Below are 25,743 nucleotides of genomic sequence, written 5' to 3' on the forward strand. Positions count from 1 at the left end.
GGTTACTCTGGCAGCAAAGAACAATGGATTGAAAGGGAACCAAAGAACATTCAGGAGACCAGTTAGGGGGTCTCAAGTATTTGCCTATGAAATGGGGATAATGGATAATATCATCTCATAATATTGCCAGGATTCAATAAAAAGTGGCATTTTTAAGTGTTTATGCCAGGATGTGACACATACAGCAAAGGCTCAGTAAATGTCAATATTGTTACTTTTGTTGGTTCTCTTCAGCGAACTGATCTTTCTGCTTCATATCTCCTCCTGAGACACAAGGTGGGAGAGGGTAGTGCTAGTGGTCTCCAGGATGGAAACCCAGTTTGTATTAAGTCACAACATAGAGGCCAGAAGCTAGGAAGCCTGAAGGACCCATCAGAATGGCTTACATGCAAACTGGTGCAGCCACTCTGGAAAACAGTATGGAGATAGTTGAAAAGAGAATTATCCCAAACCCAGCAATTGCACTACTAGGTATTTATCCAAAGAAAACAAAAATAGTGATTCAAAGGGGCACATGCACCCAAATGTTTATAGCAGCAATGTCCACAACAGCCAAAATATGGAAAGAGCCCAGCTGTCCATCCACAGATGAGTGGATAAAAAAGATGTTGTGTATATATACAATGAAATATTACTTAGCTATCAAAAAGAATGAAATCTTGCCATTTGCAAAGACATGGATGGAACTAGAGGGCATTATGCTAAGTGAAATAAGTAGGTCAGAGAAAGACAAATATCACATGATTTCACTCATATGTGGAATTTAAGAAACAAAACATGAACACAGAGGAAGGGAAGGAAAAATAAAATAAGATGAAAACAGAGAGGGACGCAAATCATGAGAGACTCTTAACTGTAGGAAACAAACTGAGGGTTGCTGGAGGGGAGATGGGTGGAGGGATGGGGTAACTGGGAGATGGGCATTAAGGAGAGCGCTTTCTGTAATGGGCACTGTGTGTTCTATACAACCGATGAATCACTAAAGCCTAATCCTGAAACTGGTAATATACTATATGTTAACTTTAAATTAATTTAAATTAACATTTTAGGGATCCCTGGGTGGCTCAGCGGTTTCCCTCCAGCCTTCAGCCGGGGGCATGATCCCGGAGTTCCTGATGCAGTCGCACGTCGGACTCCCTGCATGGAGCCTGCTTCTCCCTCTGCCTGTATGTGTCTCTCATGAATAAATAAATAAAATCTTTTTTAAAAAAAATTAAAATTTTTTAAAATGACGTTTTTTATTATTTTTTAAAAGAATAGCTTGAGAGTAGGAAGGACTCAAAGAAAACCCGGTTCCCATTGCTCCTGGAAACCAGCTGAAGAGAAGAGCGAAAGCCCCTCCCCCGCGGTGACCCTTACGTGTCGGCTGAGACCTCCTCGCTTTTCCGTCAGGGGTTCCGCAGAGCAGGTGTGGGGCCCGCACTCCGTGCCGTCGCAGAGGCGGGACTGTCGCCACTCCGCAGCCCTAGGCTGACCCGCAGGCTTCCAGCCGGCCCTGCGCCCCCGCTCCCAAGTGAGGATGCGGGGGTGCCCTGAGCCAAGGGCGGTGGGGGGGGGGTCCCCGGAAAGCCAGCTCCAGCAGGCCCGCAGTCACGTGGCCTGGTGGGTGGGGACGGGCCTGAAGTTGCAGAAATCCCGAGCCATCCCAACTCTGAAGGGCGCTGTAGACGCCGGACTCCCGGAGGGCGCGGAGGGAAGGATTTGGGGCATGGCTCAGCTGGCGGTGATCCCCGGGTCGGCCACGGCGTGGCCAGGTGAGCCCGAGTCGGGAGCGGCGCGGCGGGCGTGGGGGAGGCCGCCCCACCGTGGGGCCCCCAACACCCTATCCCGCTCCAGGGGATGTGGGGCACCCACAGCGGGGTAGGGAGGCTGGGTAAAGCGGCCCTGGTCGGCCCTCGGCGCTCTGAGTCGGTCCGGCCCGCGTCGCCCCTCGCCGGCCCTTCCCTTCACCGACGTGGCGCGGAGAGCCCCGTCCGCCCGGGCCGCGGGAGAGCGGCGCGTTGGGGGGGGGGGGGGGGGGGGGCGCTGTGCTGGCCCCGCCCCTCCGCGCGCGCACTGGCTGCTCCCCGTGACGTCACGCTCGGCTATAAAATGCTCGGCGCGCGGCTCTCGCGGCGCCGGAGGAGCTCGAGGCTGAGGCGGCCGGGGAGCGGGGAGCGACCGGGGTCGCTGGGCCGCGGGCGCCTCAGCGATGTTCTACTCAGGGCTCCTCAGCGAGGGCGGCCGCAAGGATTCGGACATGCGGGAGGCGGCGTCGCTGCGGCAGCAGCGCCGGATGAAACAGGCCGTGCAGTTCATTCATAAGGACTCCGCCGACCTGCTGCCCTTGGACGGCCTCAAGAAGCTGGGCTCGTCCAAGGACACGGTGAGCCCCCGCGGCCGCGCCCCTCTCGGGAGGCCCGCGCGCGGCGGCCGGTCACCTTCGCGCCCTGCGGTCTCCCCGGGCCCGCCCTCGGCCGCTTTCACTGAGTCACCGGCCGGGCCCCCGCGCCCGCCCCCTCCGCCGCTGCCCGCTGCCTCGCTATTCCTGTTCGGATTCCCCTCCGCCCAGCATCTCCTTGCTTCACTTTCCCTCGGGTTCCGTCGTAGCTCTACCGGCTCTCGCTGCCTTGCGCTCTGCCTCTCCCCTTCGTGCCTCTCCCTTCTTGTGTAGCAGACCCTGTCCTGCCTTCCGGCCCTCTGGTCGCTTTCCTTCCCGTTATTCTCCCTCGTAGTTCTGAATTTGATTGCATGATTGAGCCTCGCTTGGCTGGGCTGCCTGGCGGGTCCGGTGACCCAGACAGAGGTGACTCCTAATGGGTGTGGGAAGGGGGGGTTTCTTGGCAGTCACCATACCCAGATGATTTTGTTAAATCCATTCCCCCCTATGCAAAATCTACTCCGTTTGATTTTTGGGCTTATCTATCTTAACCTTCCATCCTGGGGGGCGGGGGGGGGCAGAAAAAGGGTCGAATGTGAAGGAGGTTTCTTGAACCCCAAATATTTCTTTATCTCATCTCTCCCCCTACTCTTATTCCTACCCACATAGAGTGGCTAGAGAGAGGAAGCCAGGCTGCTCCATCTCACTGACCAGCTAACGTCTGGAGCTAGAGCTGAAGCTGGCGCAGGCTTTTTTTTCTTGCAGGTTTCTTGAGGGTTCGCCTTAAGAAGGAGAAACTCCAGGGCTAGAGGTCTGGATGCAAACACTATGCTGTCCTCTCCAAGAAAGGGGATGAATGATTCAGGGTTACTAGTTTAAAGAACTGTATTTGACTCTCATCCTTCAGTCACTGTAGTGGTACTGGGCCAAATATATGTTTAACTTTGTGGTTTTATCTGGAGTTTTCTTTTCTTTTTAGATTTATTTATTTTCTAGAGAGAGAGCGAGTATAGGCATGCGCACACGCACAAGTGGGGGGTAGGGGGTGGGGGAGGGCAGAGGGAGAGAGAGAATCCTCACCCAGACTCCCTGCTGAGCGTGGAGCTCAATACAGACTAGATTCCAGGACACTGAGATCATGACCTGAGCCAAAAATCAAGGGGCAGCTAGCTGCTGAACCACCTGAGCTACGCAGGTGCCCCTATCTGGTGTTTTCTTGTGGTTTACTTGTTTTCTTGAATTTCACAATCACTTTATTCATCTGGGCAGTAACTTGTGAAGCATTAATTGTCTTTTAAATGAGGTAGGTGCTCTGTATAACTTTTTCAGTACTTTTTGAGATTTGGGAATATTTAATTTGGCAGGAAAGGAAGAGTGTTGGCCTGGTTCACTGAAATTGCCATTTCAAGCCCCAGATGACTATGGAAGGGAGAACTTCTGAATCTGCTGCCTTCTTTTCTTAGTATCTCTAATAATACAGAGATACTAATATCAGATTTGCCCTCACCCATTGTGACAAAAATAATTTCAGTTGTTTTTGAGCAGGGGATGGCTACCCAGTTATTTTGCTCTGTTTTTTTCAAAGGTAGTTTTTCTGTAAAAGCCACAGGATAGTCAATATAATTTATGCTCACTCTGAGTGGTGAGTGACTGAAATGCATTCCAAGAAAAGAGATAACTCTCTTTCTTTCCTTCTTTCAATTAAAGGAGTGTAGATTCATTTAGCAAACCAGGTCTAAGTCTTCTTACCTTCAGGCCAAAATAATCCTAATTCCTAGAAGCCTCAGGAACAAATAAAGAGAGAATATTTAGAAAAAGAAGTAAAATCTGGAATGTTTTTCTTCCCCTTATGCTGGATTTAAGAAATGATTGACATTTGGTTATCCTGGGCTGTCAGAGTTCCCTGGCCCTGAGGAACTACCACTCCATCCTTCTGCTTAGCATTCTGTGTATTACTTCATCCTGTGTAGGAAGAATTCCATCTGCTTTTCTGACTCCAGTCTGTGTCAGTTGAGCCACAAAGGAGCTGATAGCATAAAACATAGGCAGTAGGCTGGAAGGAGGAAACATCCTTAAGAAGCAAGTTATTGCCATGGATATGATGCACTGCAGTTTACTGTGACACCCTGAATTAGGGTTCACACTTTCTCTCTTCCCACCTCCATTGCCACCATTGCCATGAACTTGATATCCCTCTCTCACTGTTCTCACACCTTAATGTGCAAATGATTGCACAGAAGAGCTAGAACAGGTCACAGAAACCAAGGCAGATTGAGGTAGGGAAAGGAAAGCTGTGTGCACTGGGGTGAGGTAGCATGATTAAGCTCTCTTAGAACTGATGTTGCTGCCTCAGTACAATCTAAGAAATAACCTAATAAGTACCCTATTGCTTCACTTTATGGATACATCTGGTAGTATAGACCAGTGTTGGATCAGTTACCTCTCACCTAAGTGAATTTCTGAGGATGCCCAACCTGATTGAATAGGTCTATAGTACAAACTAAATGGAAGAGGAACAAGAAAAAGGAGGGGATAGAATTAGAGAGAGATAGGGGGGAAAGGACAAATTAGGTGTTTGTTGTTGTTGTTGTTAATGTACAGAAATAAAGGAAAGACAAATTAGTTTTAATTGAGTCTGGGGTTTATGCCAGTGAGGAGACTGGGTTGTTTTCCTCACTCTAGTGACCTATATTAGAATTGTATTCCTGGTTTTATGAATTATCTACCTTTTACCATGCTGTTTCACTATTTGATTCACCATTCACTATTTGATACTAGCCGGCCAACTTTATTTTAGATTTGCAGAGAGCACCCATGGGCAATCAGATGTGGTCTTCTATTGGCCCCAGGGAAGTGTCTTTGTCTTATTCCTGTTTGTGTGTAGTTAGCTGCTACAAAGTCTAGTGTGGATATTAATCTTATTTCTTATGTCTGATTATCTTATTTTGTTGATCATTTCATTTTGTGATGGTTTGTTTCTGTATGAGATTAAGAATCAAAAATCAGAGATATGAGTAATATTTTATGTGATTTATTATTTTTTTAACAGTTGATGAAGCTAGAGGAAAAAAATCTCTGCTTTTGGAGTTTTGCTTTTTGTAATTTCTTTTGTCTTAGCTACCAGTTTCGTAAGTGTTCTTTTCATTGTGGTAAGGACTTCTTAATTTTTAAAACAGTCCCACCCAAAACAAACAAACAAACAAATAAAACATCAGTTCTGTCATGGGGTAATATATGCTGTTTTTCCTAACTGATAATATTAGTGACCCATCAGGCCATATCCTTAGTTGTCCAGCAATAGGGAGAGTGTTTTTCTTTCCTATTTATGATTAATTCTGCTTATAGCCAAATGCTTTAGAAAAACTCACTAGAATTAGAAATGGAGGCTGGAGCAAGGATAGTGGAACACAGCAAAGGAAACTGACCATGATATGACTAGCCACATATTCTGAATATCTGATCTACCTGTTCAGAATGCCACAAGCCATAATGCTACAGGATTTGAATCAGAGAACTTTGGAGCTTTAGAAGACCGTGAAATACCAATATAGTACCAGGATTTGGGGCAAACTGAAGATTTCCAGAGCCAAGATTGTATCTTCATTATAGGAAACATTATTTGAACACTTATTGTGTTCAGGACATAGTGCTAGGTGCACAGATCACAAAGAAGATATAGTAAAGTTTCTTTCTACAAAAAGTTTATATAGATTAGGGGAAGAGCAGGATAGATTAATTAATTAATTCCACGAATATTTATTGAGCACTTATTACATGTCAGTCAGTACTCTAGGCATTAAAGATATGATAGTGAACCAAAATGAAGTTTCTGTCCTAATGGAACTTGTATTGTTGTGAGGGAAGAAGGCAGAAAATAAAAACAAGTAAATATATATATCAAGTAGCAATAGGTGCTGTGGAGAGGTTGAACCAGGGTAACAGAAATAGAGATCACAATGGCCAGTGTAGTGTGAAGTGGAACCTTGTACTTTATATAAGGTGGTCAGGGAAGGCCTCTCTGATAAGATTACATTTTAGGACATACTGAAGTAAATCAGACCAAAATACCTTGGGAAAGAATGTTTTAGGCAAAAGGAACAGAAAGTGTAAAGGCCTGAAGTGTCAGTGTGTTTGAGGTGATTGAAAAACTGTAAGAGGGTCATTGTGACCAGAGCAAAATGAGCAAGTGGGAGGGTGATAGGAGATAATATCAGAGAACTAGTGGGAGGCCAGACTACTCAGGACCTGATAGGTCATTGTACAGATATTTGGCCTTTAATCTGTTATGGGAAACTAGTAGAAGACTTTGTGCAGAGGGGTAACATGACATGACTTATTTTTTAAAAGGATCACTCAGACTACTCTGTGGATTAGGCTAAAGAAGGGCAGGAGTAGAAGCAAGGAGACTGATTAGGAAGCTGTTTTATGGTAATTCAGGTGAAAGATGAAGGTGGCTCAGAGCGGTGTGATAGCAGTGAACGGGACAAGGACAGATCAGGTCCTGGATATATTTTGAAGGTAAAGCTGACAAGTTTAGTTGCTAGACTGGATTAAGGGTCTGGAAGAAAGAGTAGTTAGAAATGACCTTAAGGTTTTTGACCTAGCAACTGGAAGAATAAAGTTATCATTTACTAAAATGGGTAAGACTACAGGAAGGGCAGACTAGGGATAAGCAATAAGAATCAAGAATTTTTGAATGAGTTAAGTTGGGATTATCTTAGTTAATCAAGAAGAGAGTTCCACAAGGAGATAAATAACACCACCAGGAAGCCTATGTTAGTTGTCAAGGTGTTACAGTCAACAGTCAATAAGCATCAAAGGAGTTCAGTGGAAGAAGTGATTACTCTGGCCTGATGTGACTGTAGTGATAGAGATCAATATTTGATTACAGTGTCATCATTTCAAGGTGAGTCAACTGACTATTAGATGTTATGGAGAAGAGGCTGCTGCCAGAGTGTGCCCTATAGAACTTCAGAGTAAGAACTTTACAGTTTATCCGGTTGAATCTCTGCCTATGTGTGGATCCTTCCTAACAAAAATCCAGTCTATCCAATCTACCCAGTTGCATGGGTACCTGTGAAACCACTGCCTCAGACCAATCTACAAAGCAGATAACAACCAGGAGTAAGGCTCTTCTCTTTGAAATAACAGGTCTTTGGTCACACAGAAGGTCTAGGGCAATATGACAGACTACCTTAAATAGATCCTCATATGTTTTTGAACAGCTGTAAACCCAAATACAACCTGTCTGTATTCCTGTGGGGTAGAATGGGTCACATTATATTCAACTAATAAAGAAGAGAAGGCACAGGTATTGGTGCTCTTAGATTTTCAAGATCTGATAGACATATATATTAGACTTGAAATGAGAGTCAATCAGGAGTCCATGTTTATCTATAAACTTTAAATAAGGACTAAACTAGAACAGGATGATTTCATGCCCTTTTAGGGAAAAAATAGGTGAATGGTAATCAGCTTCAATTTTAGGCTGAGCGTGAGAATTTTAAATACATATATTCACAAACATACACTTACCAACATTTGAGTGCTTACTCTATACCTGACACAGTGTTAAAATGCTCCATGTGGACATCTCATTTAATCTACACAGATGCCCTACAAAGTTCTTACTAACTTGAACTCAATTTTGCCTGACTCTAAAGCATATATTTTATTATTTATTTATATTTTATTTTCTTGGTAGGTGGCAGGTTTAATGAGCAAAAGGAACTTACATACGAGGCTTGTCTTAGGCAGCACTAAGATGACTAGATCCCTGTACCTGCCTATCAAATATTAAAAGCTTGTTGGAAGGCCTTGACTAAGTTCATGTACGCATACCTGCAGGTGTTCTCAACACCATATTACTATCTCAAGGCTGTGTTCTTGGAGCAACCTCTAGGAGTGGGAAAGGCAAATGGAATTCACATTCCAAGGACAGGGGTAGGGATAAGAGCCTTGGATGGTACAGTCCCAATTCATGGGTCAACCAGTAGTCATGTCTTTTCCATGATCTTCCTCAACAATTTATAATAACAAAATAATCCTAATTCTTTTCTCCCATCTCTTGTATCATTGCTGTTACTAATCTCATTTCACCTATGCATAAGAGCATATCAGCATATACTATATAAAAGCATATGTAATCAAATATATTGTTGCTATTATCATTTTGAAAAAAAACTATTGTCTGTTACATTAATCAAGAATAAGAAAAAGGAAAGGTTTTATTTTAGTTATTGCTTTAACAGTCTCCATAAAGACTTCCTGTCTTTATAGAGATCCAAGTTTCTGACATTTTCCTTCTCTCTAAAAACTCTAATATTTCTTGCAAGGCACATCACTAGCAACAAATTTCCTCAATTCTTGTTTTTTCTGAGACAGTCTTTCTCACTTTTGAAGGATAATTTGGCAGGTACATATTTTGAGGTTGGTGGAGTTTTTCTCTCAACAGTTTTATTTTTATTTTTTTAATTAAAAATTTTTATGAACATAGTTGACACTATTGTTACATTGGTATCAGGAGTACAACACAGTGATTAAGCTTCTCTATAGGTTATGCTATGCTCACCACAAGTGTAGCTACCATCTGTCACCATATAACACTATTACAATATCATTTTTATTACAATATCATTTTTTTTTTGCTTTTTGTTCCCATGACATATTTCTTCCATAACTGGGAGCCTGTATCTCCCATTTCCCTTCACCCATTTTGCTCACCCCTCCCAATCCCTCCCCCTGGCAACCATCAGTTTCTTCTCTGTATTTCTAGGTCTAATTCTGTAAAGCATATATTTTAAACACTACTCTAAGCAAGGATTGGCAAACTTTTTCTGTAAAGGACCAGATAGTAACTATTTTCAGCTTTTCAGTCCAAACAGTCTCCGTTTTCAAGTACTTGACTCTGCTATTGTAGTGCAAAAGCAGCCATAGACAGTAAATGAGTGGGGTTCATTGTGTTTCAGTAAACCTTTATTTCTAAAAATAGACATCAGGCTGGATTTGGCTAGTGGACTATATTTGCTAACCCCTATTTCAAAGTGGTTCTAGTTGTTATTCTATTGCTAGCTAGAAACCTAGATTTCTCCTCTGGGAGTAAATGCTACAAGGAAGGTAAACTTATGTCATTTCCCTATTTTCCAGTCTGGTCTATTCTCTTGACCACGAAATTCCATTAGTTTGATCCTGTCTAGGTTCAGTGTGGCACAGGTAAAGGGATTGAGAAACAGGCCTTGGAAATTCTTGCTCAAATCATGATTTTGTGGCTTTCTCACAGTATAATCTACTTCCTCTCACCTCACTTTTCTTCCCACTCTACAGCCTGATTAGAAGGGATATTTCTAAGCATATTGGGTGCCAGATTGAGGAAACTCAACTGTTTCTACCCAGAATACAGCACTGCCCACAGAACCCATTTCCTTCAAGAAGCTCCTGATGATAATGAAGGCAGCACATTTGAGCTTGCTAAATTTTAGATGCCTAAACCCTTATTAGGGTTTATACATATCAGCAACAGTAGAGAACTAGGGACTGCTGAGGTTAGTAGTTACTTTGTTGAGGTAAAGCATAAAGCAAGATCCCTTTGAGGAGGATGACTTGAGAAGTATGTCCAAAAGATTACCAGAGAGCCTGTAGTACTTTCTAGCTAATTACTAACGTGTATTTTGAAGGACATCAGGAAAGTAGAAGACAATTCTTGGAAAGCTAGTATTTCAATAAACATAAAAATAAACCACTTAAGTAAATTTACAAAGCAATAGTCAAGGAGTGGGAAAGTAAGTAGTACAAATTGCATAATGTGTAAGTATTAAAGGGATTCTGAAAGAAAGAACTAGGTGATACTAATCAAGAAAGGCTTTTTGAAGAAGTAAAGAGTAGGGATTTGTTCGTTCCATATTATATCAAGAGCTAAGGATATAGCTGTGATCAAGACAATTAAGGTCACTGCCCTTGTGGAATTAACAATGGATAGTGGAGGAATGAAATAGTAAACACATAAGTAAGCAAAATAACTTATAATTATTATGAAAGAAATAGTGGGATATGTTAATAATTAAAGTAGTGTGGTACTCACTTCAAATAGTACAGGCAGGGAGGAAGGATATCTTTGATGAATTGACATTTGAGCTGAGACTCATGTTGAGAGCAAGCTAACTATTTGAAATGTTAGTGGAAGAACATTTCAGACAGAGGGAATAGCAAGTGCAAAGCATTGGAATGGGAAAGAGTTTTTGAGCAAGGAGGTGTGGATGAGTAAAGGGAGTGTGGCATGTATATGTTATATAGATGCAGGTTGCAGAAATTGATAGGGATCAGATGATGTAGAACCATATAGACCATGGTAAAAAGTTTGAATTTTGTCCAAAGAAAAATAGGAAGCCATTGAAGGGTTTTTAGTAAGGAAATGTGTTACCTAATCTATATTTTTAAAAACTCACCCTAATTGTTATGTAGAGAATGAATTGGAGAAGGGTGAAAGAAGAGGCAGAAGGCAAGTTAGGAATTTTTTTGCAGGTCAGATAAGGAATGATGAGCCAAGAAATATATACATATGAAGGCAACCTTGGTGTCCATCTGTAGATGAATGGACAAAGAAAATGTGATATATATATTATATATATTCATATTCATGAATATGATATATATATAATATTCAGCCATAAAAAATAATTAAATCTTGCCATATGTGACAACATGGATGACCATGAGGGTATTATGCTAAGTGAAATAAGTCAGACAAAGGCAAATACCATATGATCTCACTTATATGTGGAATCTAATAAACAAAACAAACAACAACCAAGTTCATAGATACCGAGAACAGATTGGTGGTTGCTGGAGGGCAGGGGGCCTAGTAGATGAAGGTGGTCAAATGGTACAAATGGTACATGTTTGAAAGTCGCTAAGAGGGTAGATTTTAAAAGTCCTCATTGTAAGAAAAAAGAAAAAAATTGTAATGATGTAGGGTTATAGATGTTAACTAGACTTATTGTGGTAAACATTTTGCAGTATATATAAATATGAAATCATGTCATATACCTTTAATCTGTGTATAATGTAATTAGTCCTCAATTTTTAAAAAAATTACATTATTTAAAATAAAACTTAGAGGATGAGGACAACTGAAGTTACATTGGATTTTTAAGGTCTAACAAACTTTGAAACTTTTCTGTCAGTATAAAAAAAAAACATGATGGTGGCTTTAATCAGACTGGAGGTAAAGATGGGGAGAAGTAGATCAATTCCAGTTACATTTTAGAAGAAACAAGAATGAATGGGTGTGTGGTGGTGACATTTTACAAGTTGGTGGAAAGGGAATGATACAGAATGTTAAAAGTGAATAGGATTTTGGAGCTCAAACTTATTTTATTACTGATAAAGAAAGCAAAGTTTGAGAAAGTAATACCTGGCAAGATTAGTGATTTGCCCAAGGCAGTATGTGACAACTGGTCATTTTGCTGAAGGTAGAAAGTCTTCATGGAGGGATACAGATAAGATTGGGAAGGAGGATGAGTGGTATTTAGTGGAATATCTTAAATGTTAAATTGAAGATTTTGTGTTCAATATAGCTGGCAAGAGAATCACTGTAGGGTAAGGAGACCATGAAGGTATCTTTTAGGAGATTGCTTGAATTTAGCAATAACAGTAGAAATGGAGAGAGAAATATAAGGTGTTAAAGAGGCATAGTTTCACTCACCAAGATGGGGAATAAGGGAGGAATTGCAGGTTTTGTGAGATCAGTGGGACAAGTTAAGTTTGAAAGTACCTGTAGAATATCTAAGTAGAAAGTTCAAAGTGGCAATTGGAACTATGTGTCTCTAAAACTCAAAAGTGAGGTCTGGGCATAAGATAGAGTCATCATCATAAAGATAGTAATTTATGCAATGAAAGTAGATAAGGTTTCCTTGAAAGGATATGTACAACGAGAAAAGGACCAAAGACAGAGTGATGATTTAAGAAATGAGCAGAGGCAAAGGAACCAGTAAAAGAGATGGTGAATAGACAGAAAGGTGATTTTAGAAGCCAGTGGAAGAGAATGTCAAGAAAAATGGAGTGTTGAGTTAGTTTTATTGTAGCATTCTTTCTAATAATAGACATGTGGAAACAATCTAAATGTCTATTAGTAGTTAAATAGTTAAATTGGGGTACATTTGTACTTCAAACTCAGATGTCTGTAGAGGATGTGCTTTAAAATGCAGAAAGTAGGGGCAGCCCTGGTGGCTCAGTGGTTTAGCACCGACCCAGGGCCTGATTCTGGAGACCCAGGATTGAGTCCCGCATCGGGCTTCCTGCATGGAGCCTGTTTCTCCCTCTGCCTGTGTCTCTGCCTCTCTCTCTCTCTCTCTCTCTCATGAATAAATAAATAAAATCTTTAAAAAAAATAAAATAAAATGCAGAAAGTAGTGAGCTAAATGGGTGATGGGAATTAAGGAGGGCATCTGTTGTGATGAACACTGGGTGTTACATGTAAGTGATGAATCACTAAATTCAACACCTGAAATCAATTTTACTATATATGTTAAGTAACTAGAATTTAAATAAAAACTTGAAAAGAAAAAAATAAAACAAAATGCAGAAAGTAGATCAGATGTAAGAAAACCGGTGCCAAGGTGGCTATAGGATGTCCTTACATTATACCTGCCTAGGTTACATTGTATACACACACACACACACACACACACACACACACGCTTTGGTCTTTCCACAATTTGGCTGACACTATTAGATAGTTAAATCATCAGCCATTTTCAGCACTTTTGTACCTGCCTGACTTCTCTCTAGAGATTAGAAAAGCTGAATTCTCTCCCAACCTCTCTTTTAGTTAAGACTGGCCATGCTAATTCTGACCAAGAAGGATATAGGGAAAATACTGAGGAATTTTTGGGAAAGCTTTTGTTTTCCTGATAAAAGGGATAGATGGCTCATAGTCCCTTCCTCCTTCCTCAGATGTTGATGTAATAATACCTGGAGCTGGGGCATTCATTATATGACCATGAGGGGAGTACGGAGACAGTAGCCCTGAAATTGTTAAACTACTGAATTATTGCCAGCATCTGCCTACCTCCAGGCTTCTTGTTATATAAGAAAAAAATACACTTTCATTTAAGCCATTTTAAGTTGGCTTTTCTTGTGGCTGAATACTTTCCTAATGTATGAGGTATATATTTTCATTTAATGTTTATTTTTATTAAAAAATACATGTATATAATTTAAAACTTTAAAAAAATTAGACTATTCCTTTTGCTTGGGATCTCCATATATTCTAGGTAAATGGTGATACTACTATTTCTTGACTTATAGATTTTACCATTATCTATTGATTTTCTACTATGATAGGTAAGGGTTTAATTCTCTTATACCTCTTTATCATGTCCTCTCTCCGATTATACTAATATTCTGTTAAGTAACTGTTTGGGGTCCAATCAGCATTTACTGCTAACGTTGTTATGACTATGTTCATATTATTCACAGCTGGGTCAAATAATGTACTCTATTTCCTTTCTTATACAAATATTTATTTTTCTTTAAATTAATAATTGCCTAGTTATTTTCTATGTAAAACTTAAGTCTCCCCCCGATAACCTTACAACTGTAGATGATCTAGCAGGTCCATCTCCTTTTTCATGGAGACATCCTTCCTGGAGCCCTCCATCCTCCATTTTCATTTTGGACTGGTTGCTCTCAAGGTCTGCTACACATCCTATATTCTAGACTTTTCTTTCAGTGCCAATATCAAAATGTCCTTTACCTCTCCTCTCTATTGAATCCTTTATTCTTGGACCCTATGATTTTTTCTTTGTTCATTGTATTCCCTCACTTCAGCATAGCATATCCTTCAGTAGCTTTTTGAGGATGCATGGGAAATAACTTTCCTGAGTCTTGATTTACAGTTTGGCTAGGTTAAGAAATTATGCACTGTCAGATTTTTAAAAAGTATTATTTCATTGTCTTTTAGCTTCCATTATTACCATTAAATTGTCCTATGCCATTCTGATTCCTAATCCTTTGTATTTGCATCATCTTTTTCTCTTTGGGAACTTTTGGAATCTGTGCCACTGATAATATTCCAGAAATTCAGAGTGATGTGAAATCTTGTTGTGGATCTTTTTTCGTTCACTATATGAGGCTCTGTGTGGGTTTTTTCGATCTTTAAACCCATATCCTTCAGCTCTTGATTAGTGTGGCACTCCATCCTCACCGTTAGCTGTTCTAGAAATCAACGTACATAATTTCTAAGCTTAGACAAACTATTAACCAACCAGAGTCTTTTGATTTACTATTTCAAAAAGAATACTTTTGGCATATTTCCCAGTTGTCTGGGTCAAGTGGGAGTTTTATGCAGGCTTTATAATAATCTATTTCCCATCCTTTAACTGTAGAGGTTCTAATACCTCTAACTTCTTAGCCTTTTCAGAGTTTTAGTTTGAATAGGAAAACTACTTTTGTAGCTAGACCCCAAAAAATATAATAGCTCAAACATAATAGTTTTTTCTTAAGTAACAGCGAGACAGCCCTCTTTCATGTAGTCACTTAGGGACCTAGGCTGACAATGGCTCTTCTGTCTTCAACATGTGACCTCCAAGAAGGTTACCCTAAAGCTCATCTCCATTCTAACCAGTCGGAAGAGGAAAAGAATGGAGTGTGCACAGAACATTTTTATGGGACAGGTCTAGAAGTGATATATATCACTTCTCCTCTTATTCTGTTTGTTACAACTCAGTCCTCTGGCCATGCCTAACTGTAAAGAAGGCTGGGAAACATAGTCTAAAAATCTAGAATACAAAAAGAATAGGAGAACATGGATTTTGGTGAACAACTGGCAGTCTTTACTGCTCTAGCATAGTGTGAAGTAGAATGGTGTGAAGTACTTAGCTTTCTTTACTCTTAGGTCAGTTACCATTTTTCTTTCTGCTCAGATTCCAAAATTCGGTCTCTCCTTTTTTTGTTATTGTTGTTCCCTTTATTGTTCTTTTGTTCTTCTATGTTTAGGCCTTTCTTATTCCTTGACCATGATTTTAGTGAAATTTTGGTTGGGAGAAGAGGTAAATATGCAGTTACACTGTCATTTAAAACATGTAGGCATAATAAAATGACCAAAGAAAAATATTCTGGGGTTCATATGGGTTTATTGGCTGTGAATTTTCAGCTCCTGAACTATACTATGAATACTTTTACTTGTGAAAATAAACAAAGAATTTTATGTACTGACATAGAAAAATGTCTTTCATATATTAAACAAAAATAGAAAGTTTTGGAACAGTGTTATAGTATGATTCTATTTTTGTGTATGTTTATAAATATACTAATATTTTTGGAAGGATATACTTCTAAATTTAATGGTGGTTATTTGTAGGGAGTGGGACTGAAAAAAGGTTGAGAAGTTGGGAAGCTTTCCCTTTTGATTTTGTATACTTCAGTGATATTTGAATCCTTTCACTGAGCATGTATTGTGTTTGAAACTTTTTTGGTTACTAAAGAAAAGAGCAAATAAAGGAATTGTCAGCAGGGTCAAATGCCCTAGAGGTCAAGGAAAATGAAGGCTGAAAAATAGCTACCAGATTTGGAAATTAGATTTTTATTGATGTTGTGGGATCAGAAGTAATCTCAATGAAGAAAATACAGGATATCAGGAAGTTTTTGGCTTTTTAAAAAAATAGACCATTTAAGACAAGGATGTGATTAGAGCAGGCTGAAGAGTTGAGGAGGCAAGGTCTGAGGTTATGTGGAGTTTTTTTTCCCCAATATATTTTTGTATTTTCTTTGAGTATGTTTTATAGCCCAAGGAGGGGTTCAGTAGAGAAGGAGGAAAATTCAGAAGGGAGATGACTTCAAGGAAAACAATTTCAGATTTTTCCTCATGTGCCTCATCTGTCCAGTGATGATTAGACTCTTTTGAAAGATTAAGAGTAGTGAGGTAAAGCCATTTCAGCAAGACTGATATAGAAGGAAAATCCAAATTTTCAGTGAAGAGGGCTTTTATTTATTTGTTTTTGAAGTCCCTTCCAATTTACAGTTCTACAAATTCAGCTTACAGTTCTACAAATTCAGTTGGTTCTGCTGAGTATGGCCTTGACAGGAGCAAACACCCTGCTTTAATATGACTTGAGCTAGGAATCCAGGCTTATTAGTAAGGGAGATAAGAATGAAGAATTTCTGTTTCTTTTGAGGAGCAAAGCATTCTCCCAGGAAATCTGACAGAGTTAGCACTTCCTCTAGCTCCTTATCAAGTTAAGAAGCTCTCATTTTCTTTTAAGTGCCTCTCTCTCTCCCCTTTCCCAAGGATACTAATTTAGAATCTGCTTTGCCAAGAATCTGTGTATTTTGGGAATCCATTTCTTCACCTCACCAGGGTTACAGTGAGTCATGGCTCTGACTCCAATCTGCCTCAGAAATTGTAAGGTGGTAGATAATGAAGACCTTAACTAGTTCTGCCTCTTTCCTAGGAAAATTCTAGGCTCTGAACTTCTAAGAGTGATTTTCGCCCCCCCCAACTCTAAAATTAAGAGGCATCTGGTATGTGTTACATAGAAACTTGGAGTCTTTTCTTTGAGAGATTTTAAGTATTACTGTAAATTGAGAATAAGATGCTTCTGTATAGAAATTCCTCAGGTCAAATAAGTCCTTATCATGAAGTAACTTATATTTTCTAGAAGCCACTTTGCATAGAAAGAGCAGAGCATGGATATGGCTTGCCCTATGAACTCTCCTAAGTTCTGTCAAAGAGCAGACTTGAGTTTACATTCTTCATTCTGCCTCCTAACATTAGGTATCTTGGCATAGATTTAAAATCTAATTAAGCCTCCTGTTTCTTGGTCAGTCTCTGACCTTTTTATATTCCCACTTTTTGGCCCACTGGAGAGAGGAAGAATGGATAATAAGAGTTGCATTATGCTTCTTGAGGTCCAGAGGATGTTAGGAAGGATTATTCCTGTGGGTTCTTCAGGTTCCAAAGTGTGTCTCCTGAGAGGATTGCTCAGCAGGTATGAATTCCTCTCTTCCCACCCCAGCCACCCCATGGGTTACTCAGTCCACAGGAGAGTCAGGCCACCAAGGTATATGAAGACTAGGTCCAAAAGATGAGACTGTAAGGGAGTGAGACTTGAAATAGAAGTGGGCAGAGCTTCTGATAGCCAGTACTGTGTAGGTTTCTTTGGTCTGTGAGAATGAACTGCCACTTCTGTAAGTAACCTGGGATGATACATTTATTTCACAGGGTCATTTTTCTTCTGAAATGCCCTTGTAAGAGGAGGAGAGATAGCAGGTCAAGGTAATCCAAATCCCAAGGGTTCCTCAGTTCCCTTTAGCTATATTCACTGTCCCTAACCACATTTTCCAGTGTCCCACCTTGCTCTTTCATTCATTCAGGGCAGCCTACTACAAATTCATTTATAGTACCTGCTCTGGTAATTCCAATGAAGTCTCTGCTTAAAGTAAGAATAAATAAAAAGCAAAGGTAGAGCTCAGTTATGTGAGGCTTCTTCATTATTTCTGTGGTACCTGGGGAACAATGGGAAAAAGGGGAAATGACTTGTCACTAAGAATCTTCTGATTTCTATTCCTCAAGCAACCTCATAACATTCTGCAGAGGCGCCTCATGGAAACCAACCTGTCTAAACTTCGAAGCAGTCGTGTGCCTTGGGCCTCCAAGACCAACAAACTGAATCAGGCTAAGTCTGAGGGACTAAAGAAGTCTGATGATGATGACATGATTTTGGTTTCTTGCCAGGTAATGTTCTGAGAATAGTTTTTCCAGGGTTTTCTGGAAAGTAGGATTTGTGCCCACTGTGATTCCCATAGTGGGGCTCTCTCCTCCAAAGTATATAGAGCATGGGTCTTATCATAGAATTCGTAAGTGAGTTTTACAGGAAGTATATGTAATATTTTTATGCATGTACACTTTTATGGGAAAAAGGACCAAAGCTTTCATCAGATTTGCAAAAGGATGTTTGATACACACACACACACACACACACACACACATGCACACACATGCACACATGATTAAGAGCTACTTGGTATATAGAATTAAACAGCCAAAGTCCTTTGGAATCCTCTGTCCACTCTAGATTCAGCAGGAGAAAGGCTCCTAAAAGGAGACTCAGTAGTGTTTAAAGATGAGACATTATCAACCCATAATTGTGAGATGCTCTCACAGCCCAGCCTTTTCATATGACATCTGCTGCTTGCTCCCTTCCCTTTTGCTTCTCTGGCTCCTGCTGAACATTATGTTTCTTTCCACAGTGTGCTGGAAAGGATGTGAAAGCCTTGGTTGACACAGGCTGTCAATATAATCTCATCTCTTCAGCCTGTGTGGATAGACTGGGGTAAGTAGCCACTTGTGCTAGGTGAGAGTCAGAAGCTAATGCATTCTTTGTCTGGATCTATTTTTGAGGTTAGAGATGGTGAGAGTCTCTAACAAAGCTCCAAGAGAAGTATGTAGAGTTCACATATCAGCTGGAATTAGTCCTTAGTTGGGGAGGGGATGGTAGGTTTTTAGGCACCTGGGAGAAATCAGGGAATCAGGAAAGCATTAGGTTTTCCATTAACTCCCACCTATTAAGTTCTGAACAAAGACCTCTGGGCTCTGGAATGAGAGAATGTGAGATCCTTGGCTCATTGTTAGCCAAGCCCTGATCCTGATATGTGCTCTGCAAAGATAACAAATTAGAAGGAGCAGTCTTGTTGGTATACTTCAGATGAGTAAAAGCAGGGACATGGTTCGTCTTAGCTCAGGATCCTTCTGGAGGCCATACTGCCTACCCCAAGAAGCATCAGTCAGAACTTAGAATAGGACGGCTATTGCTGCTGGGCCTGAGCCATTGGAGGCGTGATTAACCCTAACCCTAACCCTAACCCTAACCCTAACCCGTGATTAATAGTTTTTTTTCTTTTAAAAGATTTTATTTATTTATTCATGAGAGACACACACACACAGAGAGAGGCAGAGATATAGGCAGAGGGAGAAGCAGGCCCCATGCAGGGAACCCGATGTGAGACTCGATCCCGGAACTCCAGGATCACGCCCTGAGCCAAAAGCAGATGTTCAACCGCTGAGCCACCCAAGCGTCCCAACTAATAGTTTCTTAGTGCCTTTCCTCTCTAAAAGAACATGTAAAAACAAATATTACTGCTGCCCCTGCGGGGGATTGGGTGTGCAGCAGATACCTCATATATTAAATGTCTTTGGTTGTTTAACAGTTAGAATTGGGTTCTTCTTCTTTTCATCAGAGAAAGCCTATTTTGTATCTTTCTTTTTTTCAGTCAATTGGTACTTTTATGTCTTCTTCCTTTTCTTCCCTTCTAAGTACCAGATGGGCTCTAGGGTCTAGCTCAGAACTAGAAGGATCAACCCAATGTCCTTTTCCACTCTTCTAGGCCTAAGAACAACAAATCATTCCCTAGCTTAATCTCTGTATTGAAATAATCACTAGGGTAGATGTAATGGTTCATTCTAAGCTGCTTTCAAGATGTTCATAACTCTTAGGTAGGACTTGAACAAGGCTCAGTTTATATAATTAGTGATCTCTGCCGCCTGATCTGTTCCTTCTTGTTTCTACCCTGTCCTCACCCCTCACCACCACTGTGACTCTTTGAGGCTGGCTCTTTGGGTTTTGTACACTGCTATTTAGGCTGATGGGAGGAGTCTAGGACACAAGTGCTCTTGTAGGAAAAATTCCTGAGCTTTCTTATGTGGTGAAGAGATGAGATATAGTGCAACATGATGGTTCCAGAAAGACTAATAATGTCCTGGTGCATAATTAGGCAGCAGCATGCATGATTCCAAAGGAATTAATAACCATCTGTAAAACTGCAATTATTTTTCTTTTGGATGAGCTATCACACCAAAAGAGAGGAAATGGAGTAAAGCAGAAGTATTGGCACAGAAAGTCCGTAATTAAGTTTTTAATCCACCAACCCATGATAGCTTGGGTGCTGGCTGTTCCAATCAGCTTATATAACTGTGTGAAACCTGGATACTGTTCCTTTCCTTCCTCCCCTGCAGAGACAAGTTAAATTAATTAGGACTTTTCTCCATGATCTTCCTTGCTGATGTCAATGTCAATATCTTGATCCACTTACCAAATAAGTGCTAGCCTACACTAACCTTATAGCCAAAGACTAACTGATGAGGATAAACTGAAACAGAAAAGGCAAAGAGAAAATTAGACACCAAACAAAAGCATCTTCTAAAATTGGGACAAACCCCTGCCCTTTCTGAGTTCCCTTACCCACACATGATTAAAAGGACATGTTAACTAAATTGCCTTGCATATAGGTGGGGATGTTAGGATGCAGAATAGGATTTTCTGAGTGTATTGACTTTCATTTTTCACCAGTGCAGATAGTGACATAGCTTTTTGAGAATAGGAACTGAATCTTTCCTTAAAAAAAAAAAAAAATCCCCTGGCATGTGTAGGACAAAGTTCTGAAACAAGAAGTATAGGCTGCTTAGCACTTTTTTTGGGTAAATTAATCCCAGGAACTTCATGGAAAAGTCCAAATGGGGGTCATAAGGTAGACATTGCCAGATTCCATCAGAAGCCTCTGCCAAGGGGATTCTAATATCTCCCTCTCTGGTGCAGACTCAAGGAGCATGTCAGATCTCACAAACATGAAGGAGAAAAGCTTTCTCTACCCCGGCATCTTAAAGTAGTGGGCCAGATTGAGCACCTGGTGATCACACTGGGCTCCCTCCGCCTGGACTGTCCAGCAGCTGTGGTTGGTGAGTAGAATTGAGAACTAGACCTATGGACCCCTATTGTAAACCCCCCTCCCCATTTCCACCAAACCTTCATCAGATCTCATGCCTGTAAATATTGACTTCTTCAAAATCCCAGGTTTCCATTTTTCTGTACTATAGACTTGTCCCAATTTTTACTCTCCAAAGTACCAGATTCAAGACATGTTGAGAATTACTAAGAAAAAGGAGTTGTGATTCAGTATATATATAAAAAACAAAACAAAACAAAAACAAAACCTTTCTGTTAGGGGTAAGAAACAAACATTTTTGTGTGCCAGTGAAGGTGGCTCCTAAGAGCTTTCCCTGCACTTGCTGGAAATAGAGGGCAAGATCCCCTTACTTCTTTGCCATAAATCACTTGATAACTTCCCATCATCTTCTATATTTTCCCTTATGTACTCTACTCTAGACTACTCTAAATTCTGGGTTTTGTCCTATGTTTGAATCTTGGCTCTATTACCTTTTAACCGTAATGATCTGGGAACAGGAAAATTACTTAATATAGTAGATGTTCAGCAGATGTTTATTGGATGGATGGATGGATGGAAGGATGGATGAATGGATGGATGGAAGGAAGATTAGATAGAAACCAACAGTGATAAGGCTGACTTCTAAACCAGCATAGGAATAGTTGAATCTTAATTTTTTTTTTAGAGGACAATGAGAAAAATATATCCCTTGGTCTCCAGACTCTCCGATCCCTTAAGGTAGGATTGATTCTACTTTCTCTTTGATACTTACTCTCTGAGACAGGGGTCCTTTTGCCATTGACAGTGGGATCACTGACAGTGGGACCCTCTGAGACAGTGGGTCCTTTTGCCATTGACAGTGGGATCACTGACAGTGATTCTCCTTTGTTTTTAGTGCATCATAAATTTGGATAAGCACCGGCTGATCATGGGGAAGACAGACAAAGAAGAAATCCCTTTTGTGGAGACAGTTTCCTTGAATGAAGACAAGTAAGTACTCTTGAAGACAAGGTCAGGTCCAGTAAAATCCATTTGTCATTAAGTAGAGGGGTATTCATGTAGGATATTGGATTCCTTTGTCCTTCAGTCTTACCACAAGTACACCATCCCCAACCCCTAGAGTTCACCACCCTATAAAACTCTCTAGCCCACATTCTAGTAAGTAGTGATGATACTTCACAGAGTGGTGGGGGAAATAAGTAGCTTTTAAACTAAAATCGTACTTACCTTCAACCTAATTTCTTTGAATTTGGTATCATTTCTTCTATTTCTTTCTCATTTCAGCACTTCAGAAGCATAACTACAGACTGCAGCATGTCTGCACGTATGCACACATACCAGGTTGACAGATTGAGAAAACTGGGTTTGAACCAAATGCAGTAACAACTTGCTGTGGACCAAGTCCTTCCCTCTAATAGAAGCTCCAGGGGCTCCTTCCCACCCAGACCTCTCTAGACTTTAGTCCATGCTTAGAGATCTTATCTGGTTATAGCCATTGTTTTTTACTCCTCTGATCACTTAATTTATAGACCTTTTGACACTGCCAGGTCTCACTTGTGGCCTACTTTTCTGCTTCTTCAGGAATTTGCTTTTATTAGTCAAATATAGGGGCTGCCAGATTCTCTTTCTCCATAGATAGACTTGCTTCTTTTCCTATAGCTAAAACGTATAATAAACAGGAACCTGACCTTTACCTCCTTTCAACTGTTTCAAAGAGGTGCGAGATACCTATGTCTCAGAATTGGAATTTCTTCTAATTAATTCATTGATTTCTCAAGAATAAATTTATCTGAAAGAGCCCAGAGAGATCATCTACTCCAGCTCCTTCATTTATAGGTCCAGAGAGGCAAGTGAATTTCTAAGCTGTTAATACTAAGTCAGTGGCAGAGGAACCTAGAACTCAGACTCGACAAGCCAAGGCTATATTCATTCTCCCATGCTGCTGCTTTTGACTTCAGGCCTTGAGAGAAAGGTGAAGAAGTGAGGGTTTATAAAAAGCAAGGTAGGGGAGGAATCTGCTTTGGAGATGGATGCCAGGAGGATCTGGGTAGCCCTCCCTCCTGTGTGCTAAGTCCACTAAAAGTCTCTGCCCTAAATTGTCATATTTAGGACTTTATTTTGGCACCTAAAAGCTGAGGGTACAAAAATGAATGAGACGGCCTCTCACCTTGAACTTCTTGAAGGGGAGAAGAGGGAAGGAACCAGAGATGAAAGAACATTAATCACTTTCTGAGATGGAATTGAAGGCTTTGGTAAATAACCTGGGGATGACTCCTAGACATTAATACCCTAAGATCTATTCACTATTTCTGCCCAGCCTGTTATTTGTCTGCCATGGACTCAAGTAGCTGGGATAAGGATAGGAATAGAGAAAGGAGATGAAAAAAATCCAAGCAGATCCAGAATAGAAGGAAGTACTGTGTAGAATTCCTTTGGTGGGAAGTCCCTCTTATGGAAACCTTTCTGCGGTGGAAGTCAGGAAAGGAATTTCCTGACAGAGAACTGAGGGTTGGGAAACTCTTCAGCCTTGTTCTACTTCAAAGAAAGAAGCAGGGCAGGAGCTGACAGTGTTAAGGATCACTTTTTCTGGCTGCCCAATGTCTGCTGACCCTTCTCAAAATGTTAGAGATCATAGGGGTTTCTTAAAGCTTTTTTTGTTGGGGTGTCAGGTTTGGATGCAGATACCTGTAATGAAATCTGCCCTTCAATTTGGTTGTAGAGGTACAGGGAGAAGTCAGAAAAATAATCAGCTGTGAATATATTTTTAAGAGATTTCAAGTCTACCCTTGGCTCATAGCAGTAGTATCCAGAGTGTTTAATCGATCCCACTTTGAATTTTGCCAGGTCCCACCAACAATCTCGTCAAGTGTTCAGTTACTGCCTCTATCAAACAACTCTTTGGAACTCTGAATGTTTTTAGACTTATAGAAGCTCCTAGGAACTTGGTAACCCTCATTTGAACAGCTAAGCAACCATACCATAGCCTGGGGTCACCCCCAGACTCCCTACCAGCCTCTATAGTAGAAGCAAGATGGAAAACTAAGCACAGACACAACAGGGAAGGCCATGTCTGAACTTCAGCAGGGGTGACCCCAGCTTATCAGCCTTTAGTGCCCCCTCCAAATTCACCCCAGTTTTTCCTGGGAGGGGGAGCCTGTGCCTTTCCATTGAGGCCTCTCCACTCTCCTGCTCTACTTATCATGGCACTACTTTGGCCTGCTCTTTATCCTAAGACTGAGTTGAAATACTTCACCCCTTTTTCCCCAGGTTGAAAACTCCAAGCCTTGCCTCTTGGCCACGAGTGAGGCATCTTGGAAGTTCCTTGGCCTAGTTTATCCTTATTTGGATTCCGTCTGGACCAAGTGAGGCCAGGAATTCTAAGGTGTTGGAAAGGTGTGACTAATCCTGGCCCTTTGAGTTCAGGATTATATGGTGTCAGAGAGATGATCAGGTGGCCTTTAGTGATCTTTCTGGCCTCTGTGAATCAGCCAGTGATTTTCCAGTTTTGGAATAGAAACAGTTGGGGTGATATGAGCTTAGGGTATCATAATCTCATTCAGTATAGTCAAATCATTTGAATTCACTAACCAAATAATTGTGCTTTAAACCCCAGGCTTTATAGAGATACTTAAAAATGTCTAAATACCACTCTGGGAAGTCTTATGCTTCATTAGTCTTTAAATGCTGCCAAGTTGATTATTCTGATAGCCCATATCTCCTTGATATTCATGAGGGAGTACCTGATCCACTTTGTGGGGACTGGCAAGGTGAAAAGTAAGGTTAGTTCTTCCCAGAATCCTAGAAAATTCTCTCTGGCACCTCTGATTCAGGATATGGGAAGAAAGTGTTCCAGGTCAGAGTTCTGAAGACCGGCAGTTGCAGGGAGTAATCCTATAGAACTAGTACCCTTCTCATTCCTTATTAGAGGTCCCTCTCAAATACAGGAAGTTTGAAAACTATTGTTTTTGTTATTTGGTATATCTATGCCTGAGTTATATGAGGAACAAATGTTTTCTGACTTTTCTATATCCTTGCCCTGCACAGACCCCACCTGGTAAGATTTTCTATTCTTTAGCTCAAAGTGTCTGTGGAATGGATTGCTTATTGTGTCAGCTGCCCTGACTCTTGTGTAATAGAAATATCTTTCCAGGCTGGAGACATGGGGGAGATGAACTGGATTCTTTCCTCCTTCTGTTGCCAGGCCTCTACATTGGCACTTTTACCTGCTCAGTGTTTCTGGCTGTGTTGGGTTTATTTGTGAGATTGATGTAACAATAAAGTGAAATCTGACCCTCTGTGTGCTTGTCTGACAGTCTCTGCGTCAGGGCCCCTGGAAAGTGAAGGAGCCCAGTCATAGCCTAATTGCCTCAGTGTTTCTCTCAGGGTCCTCTGGACACAAGTCTTTGAGGTTCTCCTTTCTTCCATTGCTGCTAGTCCTTCAGCAGTCTCTTACTTGCTGCATATCCTTGGGCAAATTAGTGAATCTCTCTGAGCTTTGTTTTGTAATTTACAAAACAGAGCTTTGTTTTGTAACTTAATACACAGTATCAAATGTAAAGTGGTTGGCATATGGTAGTCCCTTAAAGATTTAACAGTATATAAGAACATTTTTTTATGGTGGGTCAGAAGTGTGTAAGAGAATATTTCTTCTAGAAAGAGACATATTTAGT

The 25,743-nt window shown here is 40.8% G+C and overlaps 1 protein-coding gene across 2 annotated transcripts; it reads left to right on the forward strand.

The window, feature by feature from the left end:
- Positions 1-1,571: 1,571 nt before the first annotated feature.
- Positions 1,572-25,368, forward strand: NRIP3 (nuclear receptor interacting protein 3). Of its 2 annotated transcripts, XM_041729600.1 has the most exons (8): positions 1,572-1,754; positions 2,205-2,365; positions 17,928-18,089; positions 18,605-18,687; positions 20,947-21,086; positions 21,759-21,811; positions 21,969-22,063; positions 22,358-25,368. In XM_041729600.1, exons 1-8 carry the CDS (start codon positions 1,709-1,711, stop codon positions 22,371-22,373), a joined length of 756 nt encoding a protein of 251 aa, XP_041585534.1. In that variant the 5' UTR covers positions 1,572-1,708; the 3' UTR covers positions 22,374-25,368. The 2 variants fall into 2 exon arrangements, with proteins under 2 accessions (XP_041585534.1, XP_041585535.1); XM_041729601.1 differs by lacking the exon at positions 1,572-1,754 and having other exon boundaries at positions 2,110-2,365.
- The last annotated feature ends 375 nt before the right edge of the window (positions 25,369-25,743 follow it).

This window comes from Vulpes lagopus, chromosome 15 (assembly GCF_018345385.1).
Source record: "Vulpes lagopus strain Blue_001 chromosome 15, ASM1834538v1, whole genome shotgun sequence".
In the NCBI taxonomy this organism is placed as follows: Eukaryota; Metazoa; Chordata; class Mammalia; order Carnivora; family Canidae; genus Vulpes; species Vulpes lagopus.